This window comes from Petromyzon marinus, chromosome 23, assembly GCF_048934315.1.
Source record: "Petromyzon marinus isolate PM22_M1 ecotype Great Lakes invasive population chromosome 23, UKy_Petmar_22M1.pri1.0, whole genome shotgun sequence".
Taxonomy (NCBI): Eukaryota; Metazoa; Chordata; class Hyperoartia; order Petromyzontiformes; family Petromyzontidae; genus Petromyzon; species Petromyzon marinus.
The window spans coordinates 7,681,667-7,708,830 of NC_133689.1; the positions used below are offsets into that span (position 1 = coordinate 7,681,667).

Consider the following 27,164-nt stretch of genomic DNA (forward strand, 5'->3'; position numbering starts at 1 on the left):
TTACATGTAATTATATACTTCAAAAAATGTAGATGGATTGAAAATGCCCTGACTTCAATTGTGAGTGTTCTGCAAGCTGTTTTTGCAAGCATTAGACTTACTATATGTTACTCTTTGGTTCTAAAATATGATTTTTGTTGTTACATGACTTTACCGAATAGAACCAAAGAGTATAGATCCTTGCAGTCACGAAAGCTTCAAATCTAGAATTTCTCTATGTTACATTGTTTTTGAATGCAAATAAATGTATCCACAAATTCACCATTTCCTTGCCTTAGCTGTAACTATGCGAAAATTACCTAGATATTTATTTATAAATTAACTTTGAATTTGTGTCCTTGTGAAGTGTAAAGTAACTCTTGATTTATGTTATATCCTTCTCTGACAAGTAACAACAGCAATGATGGACAATACACATTTCGACATGAATATTTTAATTGAATTAAAATATGGTATATTGTATGTAAGGAAGCACAGCTTTTTTGTTTTAGTTTGTAATTATCCATGTTTTTCAAAGGTTTTATAGACAAAATAATAACTGCGATATCACTGTATTAATGCCCAGTGGGAGCCTTTTAACCCGTGTTAAAAATAATAACCCCATTGAAAATAATTTGGTAATGCTGTATGATTATTCATATTCATGTTAAATGTGTCTTTAAAAAAAAAATTAAACTTTTAATGTAACAAGGTAAGGCCCACTGAGCTTTTTCAGAAGCGAACAGGCCACAAATGATAACTCAAACGAATGTTTCTAAATATGGAGGGACACACTGGAAGACACGGAGAAAAATCCACAAGACCACTGGAAGAGCATGCAAAAGTTAATTAACAGAGCTATACATTAGTATGTGTAATAGCAGGCTTGCGTTTGTCAGTTTATTAGCCACGATTGTGTAGAACAATATTTTCAATGAACAACTTATCCTTTCATTTCATGGTGACTTATATAGAATTCCATGCTCTATAGCCACATATAAATAAAACGTCTTTTCGTTCATCGCAGACCAATGTCATCCAGCACCACTTGTTACAGAGTTTGCTTCCTTAAACAATTGCTGCTTGATAACTTTGGTCTGGAAAGCCAATAGGCTAATTGACTGAAACTTATTTTTCTTTTGAATATCCAGAACCGTGTTCTGAGTTTACCCATAATACACCACAGTAGTGAAAAATGAGACTCAATACTTTTAAATTATCTGGTAAACTTGGCCTGATAGAACTACTACCTATCTGGCTGCATTGTACGTATCCATTCTACCTATCTGTCAACTGCCATGGTGTAATGGTCCGGTTTTTTTGCACCGTACGTAGCCAACCATGCTAATCGCATGTGTGGGGGAAAGACAACGAACTAAACACAAAAGGCAGTTCTGAAGAGCTGCGTTTTCAATCTAGATTTTAAAAGTCCATAGCTCCAGTGGCTTCCTAATATCAGAAGGAACAGTGTTCCAGACGGCCGCCGAAGCGCATATGAAAGTGCTCCATGCAGTGACCGTCTTCTTTCGATGGCCAGCCAAAAGCCGCCGCGAGGATCAGCGGAGTTCGCCTGATGGTCGATGCTCCTTGACGAGATCAACAAGGTGTCGTGGTTAATTTGTGGCAAGCACTTTGTGCGTAATGAGTGTGAACTTACAATGTTTTCATTCGGCAACCGGAAGCCAAATGCACAAGACGTGCCAGAAAAAAGTTATTGCAGGGCCGGACACTAACCCCTCGCGCACACACCTAACAGTGTCGCCTCTCTACTCCCGCGTGCCCAGGCCACGGTCACGCTGGAACTCAAGTACTTTGCGCTCGACAGCACGGTCGGCCAGTGGAACGAGTTGGACTTTATCCCAACCCCCACAGAGGACACAGAGAATCTCGTGCCAAGCATGGAGACCACTGGAGATGCAAAAAGGTGAGGCGAGAAGCTGGACACCATTATTGGCGTTCACGATGATCTTGTGGGGCAGACTTTTTTTTTCTTTTTATTGTCCTACCTTTTACAGCTGCCTTCTTTGAAAGGCTCCAGTGTATGCTCATATTTTGTGATGTGCAAACCTCAACTAACCTTTGCAAACGAAAATGGTTCAAAGTTGAGCCACATTTAAAATCTGAAACAAAAGCATTTCACGGATGAATATTGAGGACTTCGTCAAGAAAGCAGGTGTCATTGTCTTACTTTGTTAAACCGATGCACTGTATGAGAAGCGGCAAATGTACTGTACGGGAAACCTTCTCTGTCCACACAGTAAATGTTTCACTCCTTAAAATTATACAACGCCCAGAGGCCACATGAGTTCAATCCTCGTTTTCCTGTTGCTCTTTCAGAGGAAGCAACAATGTTTTATTGCAGCGATTCAGAATGCTTGATTGTTATGATGTGGAAAAAATAATAAGGCAGTTTAGGAACGGAATAATTTATCGCCGTTTGTAATGTAGGTTCCCCGTGTAACCCGTGATCTCATTTGAGAGCTTAATAGCGATACCTAGAGCTCTCTAATCATCTTTGTCAGAAAATGAGCCATTTAATAACTCACCGAATTTATGGTCCTTAAAATTACAGCTAAAATACATCTTTTTGGGAGCATCTGTTAGCCCATTGCACTAACCAGGGCCAGTCATTGATCTTTTCAAAATGGTTTATCAAAACCACTTACTGGCTCCCATTAATAACTGGATATGTTTCAGTTAAAACAATTCCAATGCTTGTTTTTTTTTATTTATACGAAAAAACATTTCAGAAAAGTCGATTACATTCCTGACCACGCCTTTTTCCCATCTGGCCGATATGAAGTCTCTGATTGCTCTCTCTGCGCTGCCTTTTATTGCTGATGTTTTCCAATGTGCTTCTCTTGCACATTCCTTGCAAATTCGTACCCATTGCAAGCATCCAGCTGAGACCGTGGATCCTTGAAATGAAGGCAACCCCAGTGACAACTCACTGTCACTCCTGTTCACTTCAAGTGAAGATGTATCAATTATTACCACGAATGCCAGAGATAATCTCCATCGAGATCCATGCGGCTCCTTTATTTAAAATCGGCCAGACCACCCGCTCAAGCGGGAAAACGTAATAATTGCCGCTAATACTCCAGGCAATTTTGCCGATGGCACCGCCGCGGTAATGCGTCGTGCGTCATCGCCGCCTGCGATGAATAATTTACGAAGCACACAGATGCACCCCTAAAGAGCTCAGCACGCGATTGACCACACGGACTGTTTCTCGTGCAGTTTAACATGTTGTAGTAGTAGTAGTAGTTGGGTTTTCGCGACCAATATTGTCCTTAATAAAGGGTTTTTTGGGGGGGGTTAGATCACGGTAAATATAAATGTCGTTAAACTCGCCACCACCCGACACAGCCAATTATAAATGTTTGTCACGTAAACAAAACGTGCCAATTAGTTACTACTTCAGCACACCGGTGTGTTGGAGAGAAAACCCACAACGTTTCCCATGCCATGGCCATGTGCCTGGCACACACATGTGTGCAAAAGTACTTTGTATAATCAATATGGGATTACCACTTGAAATTTAAATTAAATTCAAACATGCTTTGGTATATACGTTTATACTCGACTAGAAGTGGCCGTGCATGCCTGTCATCCAGAGCTTTGCACAGAAGGGTTGGTGGCCCATACAGAGATTTGTGAAATTTGCATGGGCAAGAGGTGACGGTACAGCATTTAGGGTGCGTGTACCAACCTGTACTGAGTTTTGGAACAGTATCCCCGTGTGTGTGTATATACATCTAGGTTTTCTCTGAGTATTTGGTAGTGTAGCGGTTAGGGCAACTGCGCTACGAACCCAGAGAACTGAGTTCGATTCCCCGCTCAAGACCAACACCAGTAATGATGATCTGAACCGGTCCTGGGCCTCCCCAGGTCGACTCAAATGAGTACTTAGTGCAGTATGTAAACATCGCCAATAGGGAGACAAAGGCGACCGGGCGTGGTGCTGGCCACCTACTCCATCGTGTGCCATGCCGGCCTACATAGGTGCTCACTAACAACACTTGCCCCAACAATCTGTTAAGGCTATATGGGGGAGTACTCTAGTTTTGTTCAGCATGCAAAGCGCTCCCTATTATGGAGATTTGCTGTATATTCTTACACAATACCTTCCTAAAAAATAAGATTGGAACTTATTGGGGTTCTCCTGAGTAAACTCGCCATATTATTATTCGAATAAACTATATTTTTTGTGGGTGTAAAACGAAAATTCAGAGGACTAAATGTTGGACCATCAGGAAATAGGATGGATTCTTTTCAGAATTTTACCCATTTACTAATGCTTTAGAAATCCATTTTCTAAAGGCAGCATAGAGTCTGCATGAGCATTTATCTCACCAAGCACATATTACCATTCATATGTGTGAGAAAATGTCCATGCCTGTGTCAATTAAGGAATATATATATATGTTTTTCGCATTATGAGCGATAAGCTTTGAAATATTTACTTTTAGCGTAACGCACAAAAAAATGTCGATTGCGCAACACGATATGGAATACGTTCAGATCTACAGAGCATGTGTGCATTTGCATGCAAATAATTGCCATTCAATGTTAATGCAAGGTGCAGACATTGTGAGTGACAGCTGGAAGGGACCATTTATTAATTTAGCCAAGGCGTTTTAATTTGAAGGCTTACTGAGCCACAAAACTAGAAAATGGAATGCCAGGCATCAATTTCTATTCAAATTGGTGTCGTCAATTTCTTATCTGGTGGTGGATTGAAGTCGCCATGATTAATACAATGTTACGTAATCCGTAGCTTGTCAAAAACAGGCACAAATATGATAACTTTATTTCATTATCAATTATGGTTACAGATTAGGTTGAATGTTTTTGAAGGAGAAGGATAAATCCAAGCTGCAAGTGAAACCTTCTGCATGATGGCGTCACATCGTGGTTATTGGTCTTAGTTCGTTCTCTGTACTCCTGTTGCCGTCTAAGATTGAATATTCATCTCAGTGGTCTACAATTCTAAATTGCTTCTCATAAATATATCCAATTACAGCTCTCGCTGGGATGTCTACCTACAGCATATTGTTCAGGCATTTAAACATTATAATTTTGTTTCCAAACAAAAGCCACTGTTGGGTTAAATGTTGGGCAACCAGTGGTTGAACAGTAACATAATTGTGTTGGATTTCTTCCAGTTTTGCGTGTGTAGCATCCAGAATTGCTGCCAAAACTGTAGATGTTGTGTGCCAGGTTGGATGTCCCATTGCTCTCAATGGACTACAGCTACTGTATGTTCCTGCACAGATACACTGGCATTTAATGCAATATTATACGACCTCGTGTACGTTGTGTACACATGTGCGTGCATGGCAACATTTAAATGAAAAATCACTCTTAAAAGAGATTACATTATTTATAGCTTACCATGTTGTCAGTTGACCTCGACACACGCATAGCCTCATTATCATTGCTTTGCGTAGACAATGGCATGGGTTATACTGCCATCCTATGTAATGTTATAATTGGAGCCTGCAAGCACAGATTCCATGAGACTTGCCATTTTCAACCAACTCATGCACAATTAGTAGCACTTGATGGCTCAGAGACACATGCGGCAGTTTTTTTTCTTATAAAAAACATATTTGTATTATATTGGAAAATAAAAAAAGCCTTGCTAGGTTTCAATTTACAAACCAAGGAGGGATCGTAGGGCTAGGTTAACCTTGACCAGGATTTGAATCTGTAAACATGGGGAGCGTTAGGGTAGCAGCTAGCGCACTGTGATACAAACCCAGTAACCCGAGTTCGATTCCCACTCGTGGCCAACACCAGTGACGATTTATCTGAACCGGTCCTGGGCCTCCCCTCGGTCGATTCAGCTTCAAATGAGTACCTGGTGCGGCGTGTAAACATCGCCACTAGGGAGACAAAGGCGGTCGTGCATGGTGATGCTCACCCATCCCGTCGTGTGCCGTGTCGGCCTTCATCGGATGCTCGCTAACAGCACTTGCCCCAACACTCTGATAAGACTATGCGGGGTATCTTTGTCTTTGTTCGTGCCTCACCCACACCGACTTGTGTGGTGAGGCACGGATCAGACGACCCACATGGCCCAACATGGGGACGAGACTCTATCATCCAGCAGTGGATTGACAAAGGTCCGTACACTATTATTATTTTATCACGACATTAAATCTACCTGCTCAGTAAAAGGCTACGTTGTTCGCAAACTGCAGTCGGTATCAACCGTGCAGTTAATTTGAATGCTATTTTACATTACTCTGTATTCAAACTACAGTTATTTGGTTCTCATTCATTCACAACCCTGTCTCGTTTGACTGCTGGATGACAGCCTCGCCATGCCACGTGGGTCATTGTGGTTTGTTTTGGTCTTACCTGACCACGCTGGGCATTGGGGGTTCGCAAAGTAGGCGGCCTAGGATCAGTTGAGATGATCACTCGCCACTGGTGTTGGCTATGGCCTGGAATCGAACTCAGGTTACCGGGTTCTCATCGCAAAAGTGTGTGTGCTCTCTGTCCTGTACCAACACCCCCCCACCCCTCCCTGCTCCTCAGTTATTTTAGCATGGAGCATTTTTTTTACAGTTATTACAGTTAATTGTAAATTTATTACGTGAGCGAAATTTAAAATGGGGAACTTGTAGGCTCCATCGGATAACATTGCCAACGTCTCTAGATATTTCCGAGTTTCTACCACATGCCAAGCACTCGTGAATGGCATGAGCCTCTAAATATCCGCCGCTTTCAGGAGGGATTGGCAGTGCTCTGGCTTTGCTGACTCCTATTGTGGAGCAGCTCCTGTAGCTCGGCTGCAGCTCCAGGCCAGCTCCAGGCCGACTCCAGGATGGCGCCAGGCCTGCTGCAGGCTGGCTTTTGGTCAGCTGCAGGCTGCATTATCCAATACAGGACCCTCATAAAAATTAGGTATTGAAGCTCAGTAGTGATGTCTTGGTTTAATAAAGGCATTTTTAACGTGTTAATTGCAGCTCACTCGATTTTCAGGTGAATCATCCGAAGGAGCCCAACGCTGGTTGAGAAAAAGTAACACGTTGATGTGAAATTCCGTCATGAATGTGGATCTGTATCGAGCATAATGTCATCGTTACATTGGCCACGTATAAATAACGATATTTGTAAGCATGACACTCTTGCCGGGTGGTGGAGGGTCAATGACAATAATGTTTGCATAAAATATACCATGTGGGTCAAACCCAATAACGAATATGGATCACGCATCGCACTCATCTCCTTTCCTCCTGCTTCCTCTGAGCGATTGATCGGTTATTTGCGTGCTCTGCTTTGTCTGTCATGCCTTGCTAATTAATCTCCCCCCTCTGTTTCCCGAATTCCTCCCTTACATACACTAACACGGTCTCCTGTGTGCACGCTCATGTACACACACACACATACACACGCGCCGTCGCACACACACCTTCACATGCTGACACACACACACACTGCCTTGTTCTAATTATACAAGTGCACGTCGCTACCTGCGCGCACCTCTAACACACACACACTCTCTCTCCCCCGTGACACGGGCACATGACACCAACACGCACACGCGCTCGCGAATGGTGAACCAACACTGTCCGGACTCGCATACGCGCACACCCTGCTCACAGCGGCTCGCACAGTGGGGTGGCCACCAGGTTCAGCGATATTAAGATGTCCTGCCTTAGCATCAAATCTAGGGACACCAGAAGATTTCGCATGGACACGAAGTAGGTTCCACGTTGCGGCATAAGTGAAGCGTCAACCGTGCTTCGTAACGAATGTTCCAGCCCAGATTATATATACATACCTTGTTAAATCTTGACTTCAGGAATTCATATTCTTTGGGTCTTTCGGTAAAGTCACGGAGATAGGTTGAAAGAAAATAACAACCTATCTAACAACCTAACAACCTAGCTGCGTGACTTTACCGAAAGACCCAAGAATATATATACCTTGTTGTTTAGGCCAGTATCTGAACTTCAAGCTCGAGCACTTTGTTTGACAGATCTAAAATCAGATGTACCCGTAAGGGATGATTTGTCAAATACTCACAAACTTGTTTACCTTTCCACCTTTCTGGGACTTGCGTATAGATTCTGGTCCCGGCGATTTGAGCTCTATTTTACTTCGTTTTAACGTAACAGACGTTCGTGTTTTCGTACAAAGTTCACTTGGCTGCACGTGGAAAGGTGCAAGCGAGCGTTAGCGCCTGGGCTGTCAACATCGTTGCGCTTAATTGCTGCACGTTCATCCGCGCCTGTAAATTAATTGCCTGGCTTGAAGTCTTTCACCAACGGTCGCGTATTTGCTTTGCTTCCTTAAACGCTGTCTTTGATGAGACGCTGTCGGTTTTCTCGCTAGCTGAGGCAAAAAAAAACTCTCATCCATTTTTGGGTTTGTCAGCAAGCTTCCTTCGATGCCTTTCGGCATGCATTTCGTGGCCTTGATAAGTGCGAAGATATTTTTTGTTCCAAGCGTTTGACATATTTTTTTTTTTACTTTACTTTAGCCTACAAAGGGGCTTTTGTTGTTGTCGCAATTCCATTCAGTCACAGCTCTTGAAAGTACAGGCCCTAAAAGGCAACACCCTTGAATTTATATCCAAGGGTGCATATTGAAGGTCAAAGGGATAAGAGATCGGTGATATAATCGGGTCTCTCAAATGCCCTCATTGCTCACCTCGGAATTTCCTCGTGACTGCATAGGTGTTCGTGGTTGTGCCGAACAGCTCTCCGATGTTTTTGCTCCACACGCTGGGAGATTCTTCAATTCGGTTCCTGAAGAAGCTCCCAGCACGTGGAGCGAAACGTCGGACATCATGCCGAACCACACGCGTTGCAACTCGGCATCAGATAGCCTTATGAATAGTTTTTTTTAACCCGCGTTATTAGCTCCTTACAATGCAAATGAGCCAATTACATGCATGCGTTTCTGGTCATATGATTCTATTAAATCAAATACAGGAGAATGATGTCTTCAAATTGTTATTGCTTATTGCCCCGCTGTTTGGTCTGACCCGAGTGGCTTCACTTATTAAAGTGCATTTTATGATTTCTTTCCAGATATTGACTCCATAAACCCCCAATTATTCAACCCTGTAGGGATATCTTTAATGAGATGGCCTGCGATGCTGCATTTGAAAGTTCAGAAAAATATATTCAATAAATAATTAAAGCCATATGTAAACAAAAGAAAATCTGCGTCACTATTTTGACAATTTGTTCATCGGCACGTTTGGGAAAAATATTTTAAGCACGAAAAAATAAGTCCTTAAATTGTGTATTTAATGCAATCGACTCGTGAAAAAATATATAATTGCACGGACGAGTGGTTAAGGTTTTGTGAATCAAATTGCAAGGCCCGTTTCCCAGTTCTGCCAAATAATAGCACTAATTGAATGAAGCCAAACACTCTGTTTCAATTAATAGTTGTTTCAATTGCAGTGAATATGACTGTACTCTGGGCCAACACAAACCTTTTGACCTTCATTGTTTACGTTCATTGTATTATCATTAGGCTACACTGTTGTATTTACTTCAGTGGTGTTCTGCTTGTTTGCTCATCGATTTCTTTTCTACCTGCCTGCCCACCTGCATTCCTGCATGTCTGCTTTTCTGTAATATTCCCATGATTTATTCCAAACACACACATAAATGTGCATTTCCACCGCTGCCTTTTGATGTTTCTCTACGTCGTGACATGCGGCAAAATACATTCACACGTGGAAAGATCCCATATGCCAACCGTGGTGGGATGGATGCTGCCATGGCGTACTGGTTAGCTCACGGGAATTGCAATCCGGAGGTCGCTGGCTACATTCGATCTATTAGGCGCGGCAGATGAAACAGTGGAGTACGTTTCTTAATTCTCTCCACCTCTGTCCACCCAGCAGTGTAAATGGGTTCAACCGCAGTCAGTCGACCGACAGGTCACACGTGGTGCGGTTAAAGTGTGGATGCTCCCACCATTCTAGACGTATGGCCAGAGCGGAAGAGTAGGCCACGCACTCTTTGAGATGGACTTTCTTGAGTTTCCTCTCGTGGAGCCCCTTATGCCAGTAGTGATGCGAGCCGTCATCGCAGGGCTGCACATTTCTCTTTTGCATGCTGAAGGCTGGACATTCACCCGCTCACGGTTCGATTAATTTCAGTATTGCGATTTGAATCGATAATCTGTTTCTTGTTTTCCGTTATAGTGAATTTAGTGCCTCTAGTGGCTGCCGGATTTACACAGCAATTCGACGTGTGTGTATCTTGGGAGCGAGTATGGATTTTAATCTGGGAGACCAATGCATCTTCAAATGCCTTCGTCATGAGGTGTATTTTAAGTGACACGCACGTTTGAAATGTTGTTTTAAAGCAACAGGAATTTTCTACTGAAACTTGGAGCGAAGAAACGGCCACCGAAATCCAGCCTGGTGCTTACGAACCTCAACGCAGAAGGTGGGGAATGCGACACACGCTTTGTGCACGTGGCAATGAAATCGCCGCATGCACCAAATTAACTCACGCACCAGGTGCATGCGATAATGAATCAGTGGCATGTGCGTTGAGTGTGTACTTAAAATGCGTAATCAAATGCACGGTTGTAAGGTTGTATTTACATACAAATACAAAGATCCCCCATATAGCCTTAGCATACTTTTGTGAAAAGTGCTGTTAGCGAGCGATTAGCACGCTTGGCTATGTACGGCGCGAAAGAAGTTCAACCTACGAACACAAATTTCACTCCACGTGCTGGGAGCTTCCTTAGCAGCTGAGAACAAATCAGTGAGATACACAGCGCAAATATACAGTGTTAATGCCAAGGAGACGACTATAATCTTCAACTATATTAATTGGCCCAGATGTATATTCTTAGCTCTTTCGGTAAAGTCACGTTGAAGGGAAACAATAAAATAATAAAATATATATTAAATATATATTATTTATTATTATTTTATTGTTTCCCTTCAACGTGACTTTACCGAAAGAGCTAAGAATATGAATTACTGCAGTCACGAAAGCTTTAAATCAAAATTTGGCCCAGATGTGTTGAGGTTCAAGCTGGTTACGCTACAGATCCTGTAAGCCGGAATTTATGCGGAATCGTGTTTTTTGGACGTAGTCCGACTCATCCCTCCTGTCATTACTACAACTACAGATGACGAGAATATGGACATAGAGGAAATGGACAGGAAGATGTTGGCGGCAAGCAGGGGCGACATGCTGGACAACATCTCCCTCGCCTCTGGCATCGTCGAGACCACCAATGTTTCCAACAAAAGGTGAGCGGAGCCAAAAGAGGACGTCACGTATTACATGGGACAACGTAGAACGCGAAGGCCAGGTTTCTTCATCCGGTGGACCACGGGACACACCTGCTCCCCCCCCGAAGGCTCTTGGAGAGTGGCCCATTGAGCTGTGGTCTCGTGGGGGGAGACGTGGCTCGCCGAGACGTCACGTGATACAGACGGGTGAGATGAAAAAAGGGTTGTGAATGAGACGGAGATGAGAGAGCTGTAGGGATTCGTGATGGTGAGCTCGACAAGAAGTTTCAAGTTTCAAGTTTCATTTATTCGGTATAGCCCTGTGAGCCATGCGGCTCTGAAGTCAGGTGCAACCGCAACAAACAAAATATGAATCTACAGTGCAGAAAAATATTACACCACAGCCAGACCAAAATAAAGCTACAAAAACAATGTAACAACAGTAATCATAGGAACTGTGAATTTAAATTTAACAATAAACGATATACATAACACGTACGACAAAACCTGCAGCCATAGCTGGCAGCACGACACTCCCAGTGTATGATGTGTGAGTGAGTCAGCAGCAGCGTGAGTGAGTGTATGATGTGCGAGTCACTGTATGATGGTTGAGTCCGTATTAGGTTGAGTGAGTGTATGATGTGTGAGTCAGCGTACGATGTGTTAGTCAGCACATGATGAGTGAGTCAGTGTATGATGTGTGAGTCAGTGTATGATGTGTGAGTGAGTCAGCAGCAGCGTGAGCGTATGATGTGCGAGTCAGCGCACGATGTGTTAGCGCATGATGAGTGAATCAGTGTATGATGTGTGAATAAGTCAGCAGCAGCGTGAGCGTATGATGTGCGAGTCAGCGTATGATGTGCGAGTCAGCGTATGATGAGTGAGTCAGTATTAGGTTGAGTGAGTGTATGATGTGTGAGTCGGCGCACGATGTATTAGTCAGCGCATAATGAGTGAGTCAGTGTATGATGTGCGAGTGGGCCAGCACACGATGAGTGAACCTGTGTATGATGAGTGAATGGGTGAGTGGTTGTGCGAGTGTATGATGTGTGAGTGAGTCAGTGCATGGTGTGAGTGAGTCAGTGTATGATGTGTGAGTGAGTCAGTGCATGGTGTGAGTGAGTCAGTGCATGGTGTGAGTGAGTCTGTGCATGGTGTGAGTGAGTCAGTGTATGATGTGTGAGTGAGTCAGTGTATGATGTGTGAGTGAGTCAGTGCATGGTGTAAGTGAGTCAGTGCATGGTGTGAGTGAGTCAGTGTATGATGTGTGAGTGAGTCAGTGCATGGTGTGAGTGAGTCAGTGTATGATGTGTGAGTGAGTCAATGCATGGTGTGAGTGAGTCAGTGTATGATGTGTGAGTGAGTCAGTGTATGATGTGTGAGTGAGTCAGTGCATGGTGTCATTGAGTCAGTGCATGGTGTGAGTGAGTCAGTGTATGATGTGTGAGTGAGTCAGTGTATGATGTGTGAGTGAGTCAGTGCATGATATGTGAGTGAGTCGGTGCATGGTGTGAGTGAGTCAGTGTATGATGTGTGAGTGAGTCAGTGTATGATGTGTGAGTGAGTCAGTGTATGATGTGTGAGTGAGTCAATGCATGGTGTGAGTGAGTCAGTGTATGATGTGTGAGAGAGTCAGTGCATGGTGTGAGTGAGTCAGTGCATGGTGTGAGTGAGTCAGTGTATGATGTGTGAGTGAGTCAGTGTATGATGTGTGAGAGAGTCAGTGTATGATGTGTGAGTGAGTCAGTGCATGGTGTGAGTGAGTCAGTGTATGATGTGTGAGAGAGTCAGCGTATGGTGTATGAGTGAGTCAGTGCATGGTGTGAGTGAGTCAGTGTATGATGTGTGAGTGAGTCAGTGTATGATGTGTGAGAGAGTCAGTGTATGATGTGTGAGTGAGTCAGTGCATGGTGTGAGTGAGTCAGTGCATGGTGTGAGTGAGTCAGTGTATGATGTGTGAGTCAGTGCATGGTGTGAGTGAGTCAGTGCATGGTGTGAGTGAGTCAGTGTATGATGTGTGAGTGAGTCAGTGTATGATGTGTGAGTGAGTCAGTGTATGATGTGTGAGTGAGCCAGTGCATGATGTATGAGTGAGTCAGTGCATGGTGTGAGTGAGTCAGTGTATGATGTGTGAGTGAGTCAGTGCATGATGTATGAGTGAGTCAGTGCATGGTGTGAGTGAGTCAGTGTATGATGTGTGAGTGAGTCAGTGTATGATGTGTGAGTGAGCCAGTGCATGATGTATGAGTGAGTCAGTGCATGGTGTGAGTGAGTCAGTGTATGATGTGTGAGTGAGTCAGTGCATGATGTATGAGTGAGTCAGTGCATGGTGTGAGTGAGTCAGTGTATGATGTGTGAGTGAGTCAGTGTATGATGTGTGAGAGAGTCAGTGTATGATGTGTGAGTGAGTCAGTGTATGATGTGTGAGTGAGTCAGTGTATGGTGTGAGTGAGTCAGTGTATGATGTGTGAATGAGTCAGTGTATGATGTGTGAGTGAGTCAGTGCATGGTGTGAGTGAGTCAGTGTATGATGTGTGAGTGAGTCAGTGTATGATGTGTGAGAGAGTCAGTGTATGATGTGTGAGTGAGTCAGTGTATGATGTGTGAGAGAGTCAGTGTATGATGTGTGAGTGAGTCAGTGCATGGTGTGTGAGTGAGTCAGTGTATGGTGTGTGAGTGAGTCAGTGCATGGTGTGAGTGAGTCAGTGCATGGTGTGAGTGAGTCAGTGTATGATGTGTGAGTGAGTCAGTGTATGATGTGTGAGAGAGTCAGTGTATGATGTGTGAGTGAGTCAGTGTATGATGTGTGAGAGAGTCAGTGTATGATGTGTGAGTGAGTCAGTGCATGGTGTGTGAGTGAGTCAGTGTATGGTGTGTGAGTGAGTCAGTGCATGGTGTGAGTGAGTCAGTGCATGGTGTGAGTGAGTCAGTGTATGATGTGTGAGAAAGTCAGTGTCGGCTCCCTCTGCTCGCGCCGTCGCCCCCCCCCCCCCCCCTCGGCTCCGTCGCCCCCCCCCTCCCCCCCCGGCAATGACAGACCACGAGGCGAGAGGTGTACACATCGGTGGTCAAACCAACAGGATTGATCATAAACGTGGACTTTGATAAAGAAATTACAATTAGCGGACCCCCAAAAAACGCATTGGAGAGCAGCGTGATGCCATTCCACTTCACTCTCCTACTTGCGATCACTGGGTGAGAACTGCCAGGAGCAAAGTCGCCCGAAATGACATTTTCACCGTTTGTTTTGTACAGCGGGGGTGGTGGAATGATGCCAACCGATGCGTGAGATGTGATTTTGAGAGATTAGCTGAAAAGTGCTGAAAATTGCACCAGGAGAGATGCATGCTTCGAATTAGACTGGTCTGCGGAAAGAGGAAAATATGGATCATTGAACATGTGCGAGTTTAAGACGTAAAATGTTAAAGTCCATTAAGAGGAAGCTGGCTTGGGCAGGTTGAAAACATCTCAATATATAGAGTATTGTAGAGCTTGGGCAATCGTTAGCACTGGATCACCACGTCGCTCTCGTTGAGAGTGAGCGAATGCTGCGTGCAAGCCAAGTTGAAATGATACGTGTTTGTTTTATTGTTGTTATTATTGTTGTTGTTGTTGCGATGTATGGGGGTCAGGCATGGGATCTTGCAGGACACGATAGCATACCTGTCAACCCGTATGGTTTACGCCGTATTTTTGTACAGGGAAATTGAGTTTTCAGGTCCATACAGCGTACAGCCGTTTTAATACGGGCACGACATTTTTTTGCCTAATTGTTTGGGTTTCTCCCTTGTGATGGGACTTGCTAGGATGAATTATAAGATTTATAAGGGCACGGGGTGACCAATAAGGTCTGAATTGGTCCGTAATAAGGTAGACACCGATTAGGGTTTGACAGGTATGCGTTAGCACGAGGGTGTCTGAGTGAGAGTCAGTCCTCGTATGGAAACATAGAAAGAGCAGTCTGAGAGGTAAGAGTGGAAGCAGGAGATTAATGTACTTGGAGATGCCTTCAATGGTTATGGAGGCGCTCAAGGACGTCGGAGCGGTCTATGGTGTCCAAAGCATCTGAGATAACTGACGACTAGAAGTGACAATGATCCACATTCTGAGGAGAGAAGACGATCATCTACCGCACAGAGGAGAACAGGAAGATTACAACGTGCGGTAATATGTTTGTGACGGGTATGTATGTTGTAAATTTTGTGGCTTGTCTCTCCAACACACCGGTGTGCTGTACTAGTAACAAATTGGCACGTTCTGTTTACGTGACAAACCTTGCTAATTGTCTGTGTCAGGTGGTGGCAGATTTAACGACACATTTATATATTTACGCGATTTAACAAAAAATCTGTATTATGTATGTTGTGTGTATGTAATGTGTTAATGGTATGTGCGTATACCTAGATGTTTACTTGTGTGTCTATGGACACCAGCCAAACATTCCGTCTGCTTCCAGAAACACGTGCGCGTTACAAACCGTGTTTGTTAACATCACCGTACAAGGCGTTTGACAACGCCAGGAGCTGGCATTAAACGGCGAAGCGATGCTTTGCTCACAGATCGAAACCGGAGCCGAGGGTCGATCCGACTGCGGGCAAGCCTCAGAGCTACCAGGTACACACGCTGGTGGCGGTGGCGGTGATGGTGGCGGTGACGGTCGTGGTGAAGGTGGCGGTGGTGGCGGCAGTGACGTTGACGGTAGCGGTGGCGGTGACGGTGACGGTGAAGGTGGTGGCGGTGGCTTCTGGTGATGGACGATGGCGGTGTCCCATCACGGCTCTCTTCATCTCCCCCCCACCGCACAGCAGCCAAGGCACATGACGGGCACTTGCCACGGCACCATCAGGAAGACCGCTCACCACCATTACACCATGTGGTGTTATAAAAACAACAACAAAAAACTGCAGGCGTTTATTTTCGTTCGCATTTTCTGAACGCAGGCCTAATGGCACAACACACCAAGTAGTCAAACAACAGAGCACGATTAACGTTGTAATCGATAACAATGCTTATTACATTTCTGGAATTGAGCAAAGTTATAATGAAAGCTTGGGGAAAAGAAAGAAAAACTAAACTTAAACTTATTTTTTTTTTACTTTAAATCTTGACTTGAAGCTTTTGTGGCTGCAGGAATTCATATTCTTTGGGTCTTTCGGTAAAGTCACGTAGATAGTTTCAAAGAAAATAACAAAAAAAATTACAAAAAACTTTGACGTTTCGATCGCAACACAGGCGATCGTCATCAGGACGTCACTGAGCCATTCGCCTCTTTGTCGGAAGCGGCCTGGCCACAAATGAGAGCTCAACAAAGCGGCTTGTCACGCGGAAATTGTACAGCAGTCGACCACTCCAGACGCACGTTTCTAAACGAACGGAGGAAAACTAGAGAAAAACAATCCACAGGATCACGGGGAGAAGAGATGATGGGAGGACATTTATGGAGTTGAGGGAAGAAGCAGAAAGATAAATGTAGTGACCTGCTGTGTGGTGGTGGTTTTAACACAGTGTGGTGGATGAGACCAAAGAGTCAATGTCTGGCAGATCAAGTCCTCAACGTGAGTGGATGAATCAATGAGTGACACTCACGGGAAACAGTAACCACGGCAGCAGCGCTAGGAGAGCAACGGGGAGGTGACTGACCCCTGACGAGCGAATAGTGTTGGTTCATCAATAAACCTGAGAAACAACGCAGATTAAACAATAAAAAAAGAAATTATCGTTGAATTGCACGGCAATGCAGTATTGCCATAATGAATCATGTTGTTTGGTGTGTATAATGACATTGCTTTAATTGAGGTCAGAATAAATACATGAAGCATCTGTATAGTTCCTGCAGTGCCAATACGAACTGTCGTGTAATTAGTTCCTGGATGTTTGTCTCGCGAACATTGCATTGTCATAGTAGAGTAGAAATCACTAAAGCCTATCATGCAGGACAGAGGCACTCTTAGACTTAATACGATTCGGCAAAGGGCTCCCCAATGTTCATACAATCACAGGCACTGTAACAAAGGAAACTAATAAATCGTGATACGTTGTTGATGACACAACAAGCCAGAACATTGTACGCATTCCTCCACTCCTCGTCCGTTAGCTCCGCGGTAATTAACCGCACAATTATTGGTGGAAATTTGTAGGTGACGAACGACAAACAGAAACGTGGAAGAACTCGCACAGCCTTTGTGCAGTGTGCAACAAACTATCATCACGGTCCTTATCAAAATAAATAAACATGAGCAAACGTGACAGACTGACGGGTAGCGGAGGTAGACAGCCGTTGGTTGGTTTTCGTCCTTATTAGGACTCGCCAGTACCGTGTGGTCGCTCAACCCCTCACTTGTGCAACTCTTTAAGAATTCGTTGTTCGCCCTTCTCCGTGACATTTTGGACAGAGGTCACAGAGGAATGTCTCACAGGTGACTGTGTACCACTTTGTGTTAGGAGTCCAATGTAATGCTGCCAGTTTGCATAACATGCATGACGCATAACCTTGATTGTAATATTTAATGTCCTGTTTAATTCCAGCGGCAGCATTACATTTACTAAATTATCCACTTTGTCTGCTCAGTACTAATTAAAAGTGGCTGGAGTTTAATAAATCACAAAATACTATTAAAAGAAGACAGGCCACTGTTATTCATCTCCACATGGAGCTGAAGCACCTGTAGCATCGAGTCATTCACACTAAAGTAATAATAATATTTGTATTGCGTCCCACAATTGAGTCAAGGTGTCCCCTCCAGATATGATCCCAATTATGAAAGCGGTGGGCATTTTGGCACAAGCTTTCGCCCACCCAACTTTCAAATCGCCTTCCTAATTAGTTGCGGCAAATTGCATTGCACATGAAGCAGGGACACAATGGCTTTATATTCTGTTTTTTTTAATGAATGATATGACATTGCATGCAAAGTTAACTGACAAAATTGTGGCCAATATAATGAACGCTCTCCAGTGAGCAGCTTTTTTAAATGTAGAATTTTACATTATGGTAACTCTGCAGTTGACCGTGAATTAAAAAAGTAAAAGTTTATTTTTCCTTGAATTGGCATCGAATGGCACTCACTTCTTATTTCCAGCCCTGCGCTAGTGATACTAATTCCACATTCCCATGGCAGGTTATCCAGTGTTTGTACATAGGTAGAGCGAGTGGCGCACAATCGGAAGGTAGCGAGTTCAAATCCTGGTCAGGCATTGACTCAGCCCATCATTCCTCTGGGGTTGATAAAGTTAGTACCACTTTATGGGGAAGTCAACAGGATAGACTTGCACCCACCATAGGAGTATGACATCTGTGCAACTGGCTCAGAGCTGTTAACAGGAGATGAGCTCAACGCTCATTGGAGCAGGAAATCGCTTTGACTTTTCGTCGTTGACAAAGTGGCACTCGTTTCATTGCTCACCCGAAGGGTGAAAGGGCTCCATCGACCAGGTTCAACCAAGAAATCACAGCCTTCCTTCCCCATGATGCCGTAACCACTGCTGCCCCCTGTTGGATAAGGAGTTTACGTTATTGGTGACCCCGCATGTTGACCCCAAGGTACAACGATTACCATTATTTTCCATTTTCCGCGGACCATGGACTTCCCTTTCCCCATTTGGGAACTCACAACGGGTGATCTCTGCGAGGCATCATGCAGCGGTTGCAGTGGCCACCAGTGTCCTTGCGTCCTTGCGTCCGCCAGGTGAGCGTGATGATCATCGAGGCCCGACAGCTGGTGGGCCTCAACATGGACCCGGTTGTGATTGTGGAGGTCGGGGAAGAGAAGAAACAGACGAGCCAGAAGGAGTCCACGAACTGCCCCTACTACAACGAGGTGAGGGCATTTTTCTGATTTTTTTTGCATATTTACTAAACAAACATTTTTTTATTTTACCAGGTAAGGCCCCGCCGAGCTACATAGCTCTTTATCGGAAGCGACCTGGCCACAAATGATAGCTCAACGAAGTGGGCTTACCACGTGCACATTTACAGCAGCAGCCAAATACTCTGGACGGATGTTGATTCGAAATGTGGAGGGAAAAACCGGAGGACCTGGAGAAAAATCCATGCGACTATGGGGAGAACACGCAAACTCTCTATATATATAGGCATCGGGGTTGGGATCGAACCCATGAACCTCCTGTATACCAGGCAAGGTAGTTAACATCTCGCCACCGTGGCACCCCACAGATCCATGTTAGGGTCGTCGCTACAGGGTGACATTGCGATATCTCGTTTGATATATACGATACCCAATAATTGCATCATCCGTTCTGCTAAATGTCGTGATACAGTACTATGATTATTTGTATTCATTTTATATTACATATTTATACGTAGGCTTTCACGACCAATATGATTCGTAATGTCTCTTTCGGGTTAGAACGTGGAGATTAAAAAAAATATTACTATACCCCTCCACCACACAACACAGTTAATAAAATCAATCTGTCGTGTGGGCAAATATCCCCATTGATTTGGTTTATCAGCAAAACTGAACCGTTCAAGAGCAAGCAACATTTTTTCGATTTTCTATGAATGACTTTTTCGCTGGAGATTACAACCAGCATCCTCAGGTGTTGAAAAAGCTCAGCTCGTGCATGGGGTGAAGGGTAATCATTTAAAAATGATATCGTATCTACACGATCTAACCCACATAAACGAATGGTGAATCGAATAAATCCTGACAATATTAATGAAATAGCCAAAGCGCAGTGATTAATGCATTAAATAAAGACATTAGCTATTACCCATTATATTAGTGGTTTGCTAAACGTGTTCCGGAGTGATTAACGGCATGGTGATTATATGATATAATTGTCATCGTGCTGTGATTGTATTTCTTGAGTAACAGATTTCATCTGCGTTATAAGCATCAGAGTTTGTAACGTTGCAATGATTAGCAGACCCGTGGTAGGTTTATGTTGATTCAACAGCAAGTTTAATAACATTTCGGTAAGGTGTATTAACGCTTGAAGTTCTGCAAAGCACAAAAACGATACTGTTGTAATCATCCGATTGTGAACATGTATATTGTACCGTAGTATAAGCTATTTTGTTTAACCATGTGAGAACCAAATAGACCAGGAGAGTCTTATTTGAAAGAGTGACCTGGGGCATCAGTCTGTCAGTCAGGGGCGATGTATTGCCGCTGTGCGTAAAACGCCATTTGCGTAATTTATTGGTAATTTTCAAACTTGCCAAATTTGGACCCTGACGTCGGGGGATCTGTAACGTCCAACAGGAAGCGGACGGCTCGTAGGTATATCACCGTGGTCACCAGAGTACACCTGCAGTAGTTAACCGGGGCGGCCGCTGGAATTAGAACCGCGAACCTCTGCAATGAGCGGCGAACGCGCTGCCGCTGGGCCCGCGTCACCGCCCGCCGTGAAAAAGTAACACTGTGGCAAAGTGATGTCGTGGCGTCCCCGGGTAAATGTGTGCTTGCCGCTGAGCTCGCGAGCGCCTCGAGTGAGCTGCAGCACTCACTCACCCGTTCCCTCTCGTTGCAGTATTTTGTGTTTGACTTCCACACGCCTCCCAACATGATGTTTGACAAGATCATAAAGCTCTCGGTGAGTGTCGTCGCATTTCTGCAGTCAGAGTTATAAGCGTTTCTTTTTAAAGTGGATCGTGCACTTGAAGTATCGGCTCGTCTTGTGGGACCTGTGGACATTTGACGGCAGAATAATTACGATGGCATAGCTTTATTTAATGATACAGTGTTCAGCAGAACTTCCAAAAATTATACAAAAACACTTTATTTTTGACAGTTATGTATACTCTAATTTCCATGTATTAATGTCCTCTACTTGTTTTTTTTTACTTGTAATATTAACATAACACATGAATGCATATGGAAATAAAAGTCTGACTTAAAAAAATAACACAAATCTCAAATTGTGCCATATTCATTAGAGCTCTGTGGATCGATAGTCCCATTTACGGCCTATGGCCAGTTAAATCAAGCACAGTTCCGAATATCCCGTCCAAGAAAGTAAAAACTGGAGGAAAATATTGCTTAAGGTGTTTAAAGTATTCTGTTGCTGATATATTTAACTCAGTTGTTAGAACTAGGTTCAGCTTAGAGTTTTTTTTTAAACTAATTTCTTTACAACTGCTTTTTTGTGTTTAGTTTGTTGTCCTATCCCCCGCACCTCCAATTGGCACGGTTGGCTACATTTAGTGTGAAAGAGGTTCAACATGCATACGTACATACGCACATACATGTGTACATACATACAGCTGTGGATGATTTATGCCAATTGCCTACCCGTCATGATCACATCGCTCGTGTATTCGTGTATTTATTCGCAGGTGATCCACTCAAAGAACTTAATCCGAAGTGGAACTCTTGTGGGCACCTTCAAATTAGACGTCGGTACAGTCTACAGTCAGCCTGGTAAGGGAGTTGTCCTTTGAAATTGTTGAAGTCTGGGCTCGTGAACGTTGCAAAGAGTCTTTAAAAAAAAAAGTGTTGTGTGTGTGTGTGTGTCAAAACTTATTTCGCACCATATGTGGCCAACCGTGCTCATCGGAGGTGGTAATCGGAGGTGTTCATCCTTGTTGGGTTATCAGACAGTTGCGTTTTTGTTCCTTGTGAAAGGCACCCGAAGTGCCTGGGGAAAATCCTTGCAAAGGAGGAGATATCTCTCAAACTCACGCCCAGACACCTACTTGCTTTACTGCCTCCTCAAGGCACATTTGCTGCCTTTCCCTCCTTTGGCCACGACAAAATCTCACTCTGAGTCACGATAAGATTGACAAATGTAAATGCGGCGCCTAAAAGTGATAACAACAGTGTCTCTTGCAAGCAATTCAAATGGGAGTGATTGGGGTGAAAGCGACTGCCTATCCAGCTGGGTGGCGCTGAAGGTTGGAGCGTTGAGCTAAGCATGGGAATGTTGCGAGTTCGAATCTCAGCTGGGGTTCAACTCGGCCCATTAACCATCCTTCATCGGTAAAATGAGTTTGACTTCATGGGAAGTCAGCAGTGGTTATGTAATAAAAATGCTTGCTCCTGCCATAACAATGTGGAATGTGTGTACCACTTTTTCAGAGCTTCCAACATAATATGAGCTTGTTTGGGGGGGAGCAATGTTGCCATCATCATTATCGTCGTCGTAATTATCATCAGTTGGCAAGACTTTATTGCATTACATCTCTCAGTTCATTAAGCTTTGCTCACTGTGTGATTAGCTTTCAAAGTAAGGTGGAATATGAAAACCATGAGACATTCCCTGTCGGTTGCTCCAATGCGCACCCATCTTTTAACCATTACTGCGGTGGCTTTATTAATTTTTTTGCCTTACAGACGCACCTCTGTGTTAAATTAACCCGGTATTAAATGTACGCCAAATGCCCCGATTGGCACTGAGTGTAAACAACAAAAAAATCCACAGCACATGTTCTGCTCAGAACATTGATTGCATATTTTATTCTTGCCGTCCAGAAATGTGATTACGTTGTAATTCCAAAATAAGTTGGGGTGGAGAAATTGTGTCATGATCATGGCTGCTTAATGATATCTACATTATTTCTAAATCTGCTTTATGGCTTGGTTTTTGAAGCAGTCAGACATTCCTTAGATGATTGCATAATTCAGTTATGTACAATTTTATCAGCTGCCAGGCACGGGTGTGTGGCTCTCCAATGCCTTCACACGTGTGCCACCAATAAAAAGAGGAGTATTATTTGTGTTCGTTGATTTATATCAGCCGAGCGACATTATTTAGAAAGTCAGCCCTCTTGCTCTTTTGATATCCCAATGTGATTTCTGAGGCTGAAAGGGGTTAGGACTGGGGCCAGGGAGGCTCACAGATTGCATTTGGCTGTCAGGGCAAAGGTCACTGGTTATACTCCTAATATCTACTCTGCTATTGTGAATCGAACAGCAGTGAAAATTGTGCGATATCCTGCATGGCGGGGGGGGGGGGGATGGGGTATTATAGGTCAGCTGTTTCCATTCTATTTCGTACACTTAAGGTGATTAAAATACAGAAGTATTTATATTGTTTCCTAGATCACAACTAAGGGCACACACTTCCATTTTGGTGACCCAGATAGCTCTTGGTGAAACAGAACAAACTACTGTCGCATATATTTATGCTGGGCGTCTGGATGCCGTGTACCCTGGTTCTGGGCTTTCCTCGATTTGTTTTGTTGAAAATATGAAGAGAAACGAACTCTCTTGGTCCTGCAGCCATGGGGACCCATATTGATCTTGATAGAGACTCTGTGGCTGAATGTAACTGACCAGTATTGATTTAAAGCGTTGACATTGGCTCCAGGTGTACAATTGAGATAATCACGCTGCTACTGCAAATAAATGATGGTTTGTATATCAAATAGTATTGCTGTGGAGAAATCCACGCACAATTTCACAAATTCGACTGACTTTTTATTTTCAGATGTTCCAAGCTACACCACAATCCATTAGTCTGGGAGATACAATATTATACATCACTGATGTGTACAGTGCCTGGCGGTGGTCTGAAAGTGGGCAATGCTCAATCCCAATTGTATGTTATCCCTGTTGTATTAAACTGATATGTTTCTATCATACTGTCTGCATCTGCCATAAAGTGCACATTTCCCCCACAGTCATCAACCCTTCACAATGGCACCAGCGCAAGTAATGTGGAATTTTGAGTCGGTGCATTGCAAAATGCCTGCATCAAAACTCCATGAGCATTATTCTACATGTACACAAAGTAATCGCTTATTGGAAACGCAAATGAAGCATATGATATTTTGACGTGTTTTTTTTTTTTACGATTGTGTGCCACACCTTAATGGTTAAAAAAATTCGACCTTAAAAACTGTCTCTTGCTCAACAAAAAAAGCAATCGGGCAGTGCCCTCATCTGCATGGGCCATGCAGAGCCAGCGGTGAATATTTCTTACAATAGGCATCTCCGTTGGATGACCGCTGTTAGCTTGCCACAAGATGGTACTTATTTTATCGACTGCACAAGGATGGTAGACCCGAGTTGACCTCCAACCGAGATTTTGTTTGGTCTATTGTAACTCAACAAGAGCACAAACTGTAACCATGCAGGGAGAGGGCACAGATCCTCCGCGTACAAAATCCCAAGCCCGGTGCTCCTGGGTTTAAAGCAGGGGGAGAAACCAACCGGGATTTTAACGCGCGCCCATACCGGCCGTTTCCCTCAGCCAGCCAGGCAGACGGCGCAAAGCCACCGTCTCGTAGCGACGGTGAATTTAACCGCGATGTCCCCGCCGCGTTCCTTGTCGATGCCGGCAGACCACCGCTTCTACCACAAGTGGGCCGTGCTCACCGACCCAGACGACATCACGGCCGGCATCAAGGGCTACGTGAACTGCGACATCGCCGTGGTGGGGAAGGGCGACAACATCAAGACGCCGCACAAGTCCGTCGACAACGACGCCGACTCCATTGAAGGGTTTGTACCTTTCACGTGCTCCGTTTCACGCAGGAGGTTTAAAGTTAAAGGGGGGTGGGGGGGGTAAACAAAAAAAAAGGTCGATGATTTCCGGCTCAAATTGCAAATTGAAGTGGTGCGCATCTCCCGTTTACAGCCTGACCAGCACCTAAACGTGATGACGGCAGCGCCTCTTGCAAACAATTCAAGTGGGAGTGATTGGTGTGAAAACGACTGGCCTGTATCAGCCGTGTGGCGCTGCGGGTTCGGGGCGTTAAGCAAAGCATGAGAAGGTTGCGAGTTCAAGTCTCAGTAGGGGGATTCAATTCGGCCCAGTGGTGGAAATTCCACGTTCGTATGGCAAGGATGAGTCGAGCCACAGGACAACCCCACAAAGAGGTACTCATTTTATCAACCCCAGAGGGAGGGTGGACTGAGTCAACCCCTCCTACCAGGATTTGAACTCACAACGTTTTTTTGTGTGAAGCTCACTCTACCGCTGAGCCACTTGTAGAGGTAGCCCATGGCATTTTGTGTGATTGACATCAAAATTGAGAAACATGCTCAAAGTTGGTTTGCAATGTTCATAACTCTTGTCAATACGAAGAGGGGAGCCTAAAGTATAATAATTGTGCAACCTTTATCCCGTAGTGTCTTTAAAAAGTGTTTCAATGTGCATGTGCGTTAACTTATGTAAAATATGCTCCAAATAACTGGATGTAAAACAATTATATGCTACAGAATCTTTTTTTTAAATAAAGGAATTTCTTGCCGTTTATACACTTTTTAAAATAAGATAAAAATGCTTGAATTTATGGTTACATGGTTCAGGAGTCAGAGCACTGAGCTGGCACTGATGAGATTCAGGTTTCCAGTATAAAATTCTCAAGTAGAGTGAGTTTATGGATGGCAGGCTGGCCGCCAATGAATAGATAACAACAACAAAATCACATTAAATTTAGTTTATATATTGGCAGCACTGAGAATTAAAAATATATATTGGTGTGAATGCTATGCAATGAAGATTTACCTTAAGGAATCTCAGGAGTAGTTCTGTAATATCTGCTTCGATGGGCCATTCCATCACATAGTGATGCATTGCTTTGCGAACGTTCAGAATGGATACTTCGTATTACGATGCCAATATCAGTAAAATTGTGTGTATGTGCGTGGTGATTTATTTTTGCTGACTTCTTGCTAGGTCCCCATCGCAAAAGAAGTTTTTAACCTCAAGGATTTATTACCTGGTTAAATAAAGGTGAATGAAAAAAAATAGTAAATACTTATCATGAAATATTGGCCTGAATCATGTGCTTGCAAAGGAATTTTCTGCCTTTATCTGTCATGAAAATAGCCAATTCAGCAGAAAATAGCAGCAGTATTAAAGCTTCCATCAAATACAAGTAGAACCATATATTCTACGAGCAGATCAAATCAGGTAAAAACAAACAATTTAGATGTGTTTGCTCCCGTAAAACACTTTTGTGTCGTCCATACTTTCATTTTATTCTGGGAAGGAATCTGCTGCTTCCGGAAGGCATCCCGGCAGATCGGCAGTGGGCCCGTTTCTTCGTGAGGATCTACAAGGCCGAGGGCCTGCCCAAGATGAACACCGCCATCGTGGCCAACGTGAAGAAGGCCCTCATGGGCCAGGAGAGGGATCTCGTCGACCCCTACGTGCAAGTCTCCTTCGCCGGACAGAAGGTGCCGGCGAGCGGGGGGTGTAAAGGGGAACGATCGTCGCAACCCTTAATGCCGCACATTTGCGTGCAACGCCCATTTTATGCTGAGCGTGTGAATATGTGCACACCTCCGGTTACGAAAGAAGTTCAACATATATACATATTTGACATGAATACATTCATATCCACACATAAAGGTAATGATGCCTACTTTAGGTCTGCAATTGCTGTTTGATAATCTCTTCCTTGGCTGTTGAAGTGTGACTTTTGAGGATGATGCTATGGCCAACATCAAACCCAATCTCAGTTTTCGGTCAGCTAACCTTCAGGAACAATATGGTTGAGCGCAATCGAGTGTGTCTTGTGGTTGTTGAATACGTGCATACAGGAATATATCTGGGGAATGGAGGCAGCTAACCCACAATTTGTTTTGGACAGGATGGAGAAGGTCTTATTCTGTCACGGGCCTTCTTCTCAATCGAGGAACCCATCCATCACACGAAGGCAGCCATCCCTTATAGCTTTTTACACTAAGTCCTGAAAGCAAATAGGGTCAAAGGACCAATTTAAGACAGGTGCCTTCCCTGCATGCATTTCTTTATTGGCATGGGCACCACGGTGACGAGATGCTACCGAGCTCGCCTGGTAATACCACGCCGGCAGAAATCCTGGAGGGGGAGTGGGAGATGACGATGGCATCAGGGGCTCCCACGTTGGCGAGATGTTATCTCCCTCGCCTGGTATACAGGAGGTCGTGGCTTCGATCTGGACCCTGACGCCTGTATATTCGGAGTTTGCGCGTTCTCCCCGTGGTCGTGTGGATTTTTTTTTGTCCGGTCCTCCGATTCTTCCCTCCACATTTAGAATCGACGTGCG

General features: G+C 44.1%; 1 protein-coding gene across 5 annotated transcripts in view; it reads left to right on the top strand.

The window, feature by feature from the left end:
- Window positions 1-27,164, top strand: part of LOC116945255 (otoferlin-like) — a 203,638-nt gene that overhangs the window by 69,363 nt on the left and 107,111 nt on the right. For 4 of the 5 annotated variants that reach the window (XM_076069000.1, XM_076068999.1, XM_032959605.2 and 1 more), the window contains exons 5-14: window positions 1,764-1,903; window positions 7,599-7,697; window positions 10,330-10,412; window positions 11,113-11,236; window positions 15,778-15,832; window positions 18,904-19,035; window positions 20,714-20,776; window positions 21,519-21,603; window positions 24,468-24,627; window positions 26,124-26,310. In XM_076069000.1, the coding sequence (XP_075925115.1) occupies window positions 1,764-1,903; window positions 7,599-7,697; window positions 10,330-10,412; window positions 11,113-11,236; window positions 15,778-15,832; window positions 18,904-19,035; window positions 20,714-20,776; window positions 21,519-21,603; window positions 24,468-24,627; window positions 26,124-26,310 (1,128 nt within the window). The remainder of the gene's footprint in view (window positions 1-1,763; window positions 1,904-7,598; window positions 7,698-10,329; window positions 10,413-11,112; window positions 11,237-15,777; window positions 15,833-18,903; window positions 19,036-20,713; window positions 20,777-21,518; window positions 21,604-24,467; window positions 24,628-26,123; window positions 26,311-27,164) is intronic. The other variant, XM_076069002.1, reaches the window with a different exon arrangement.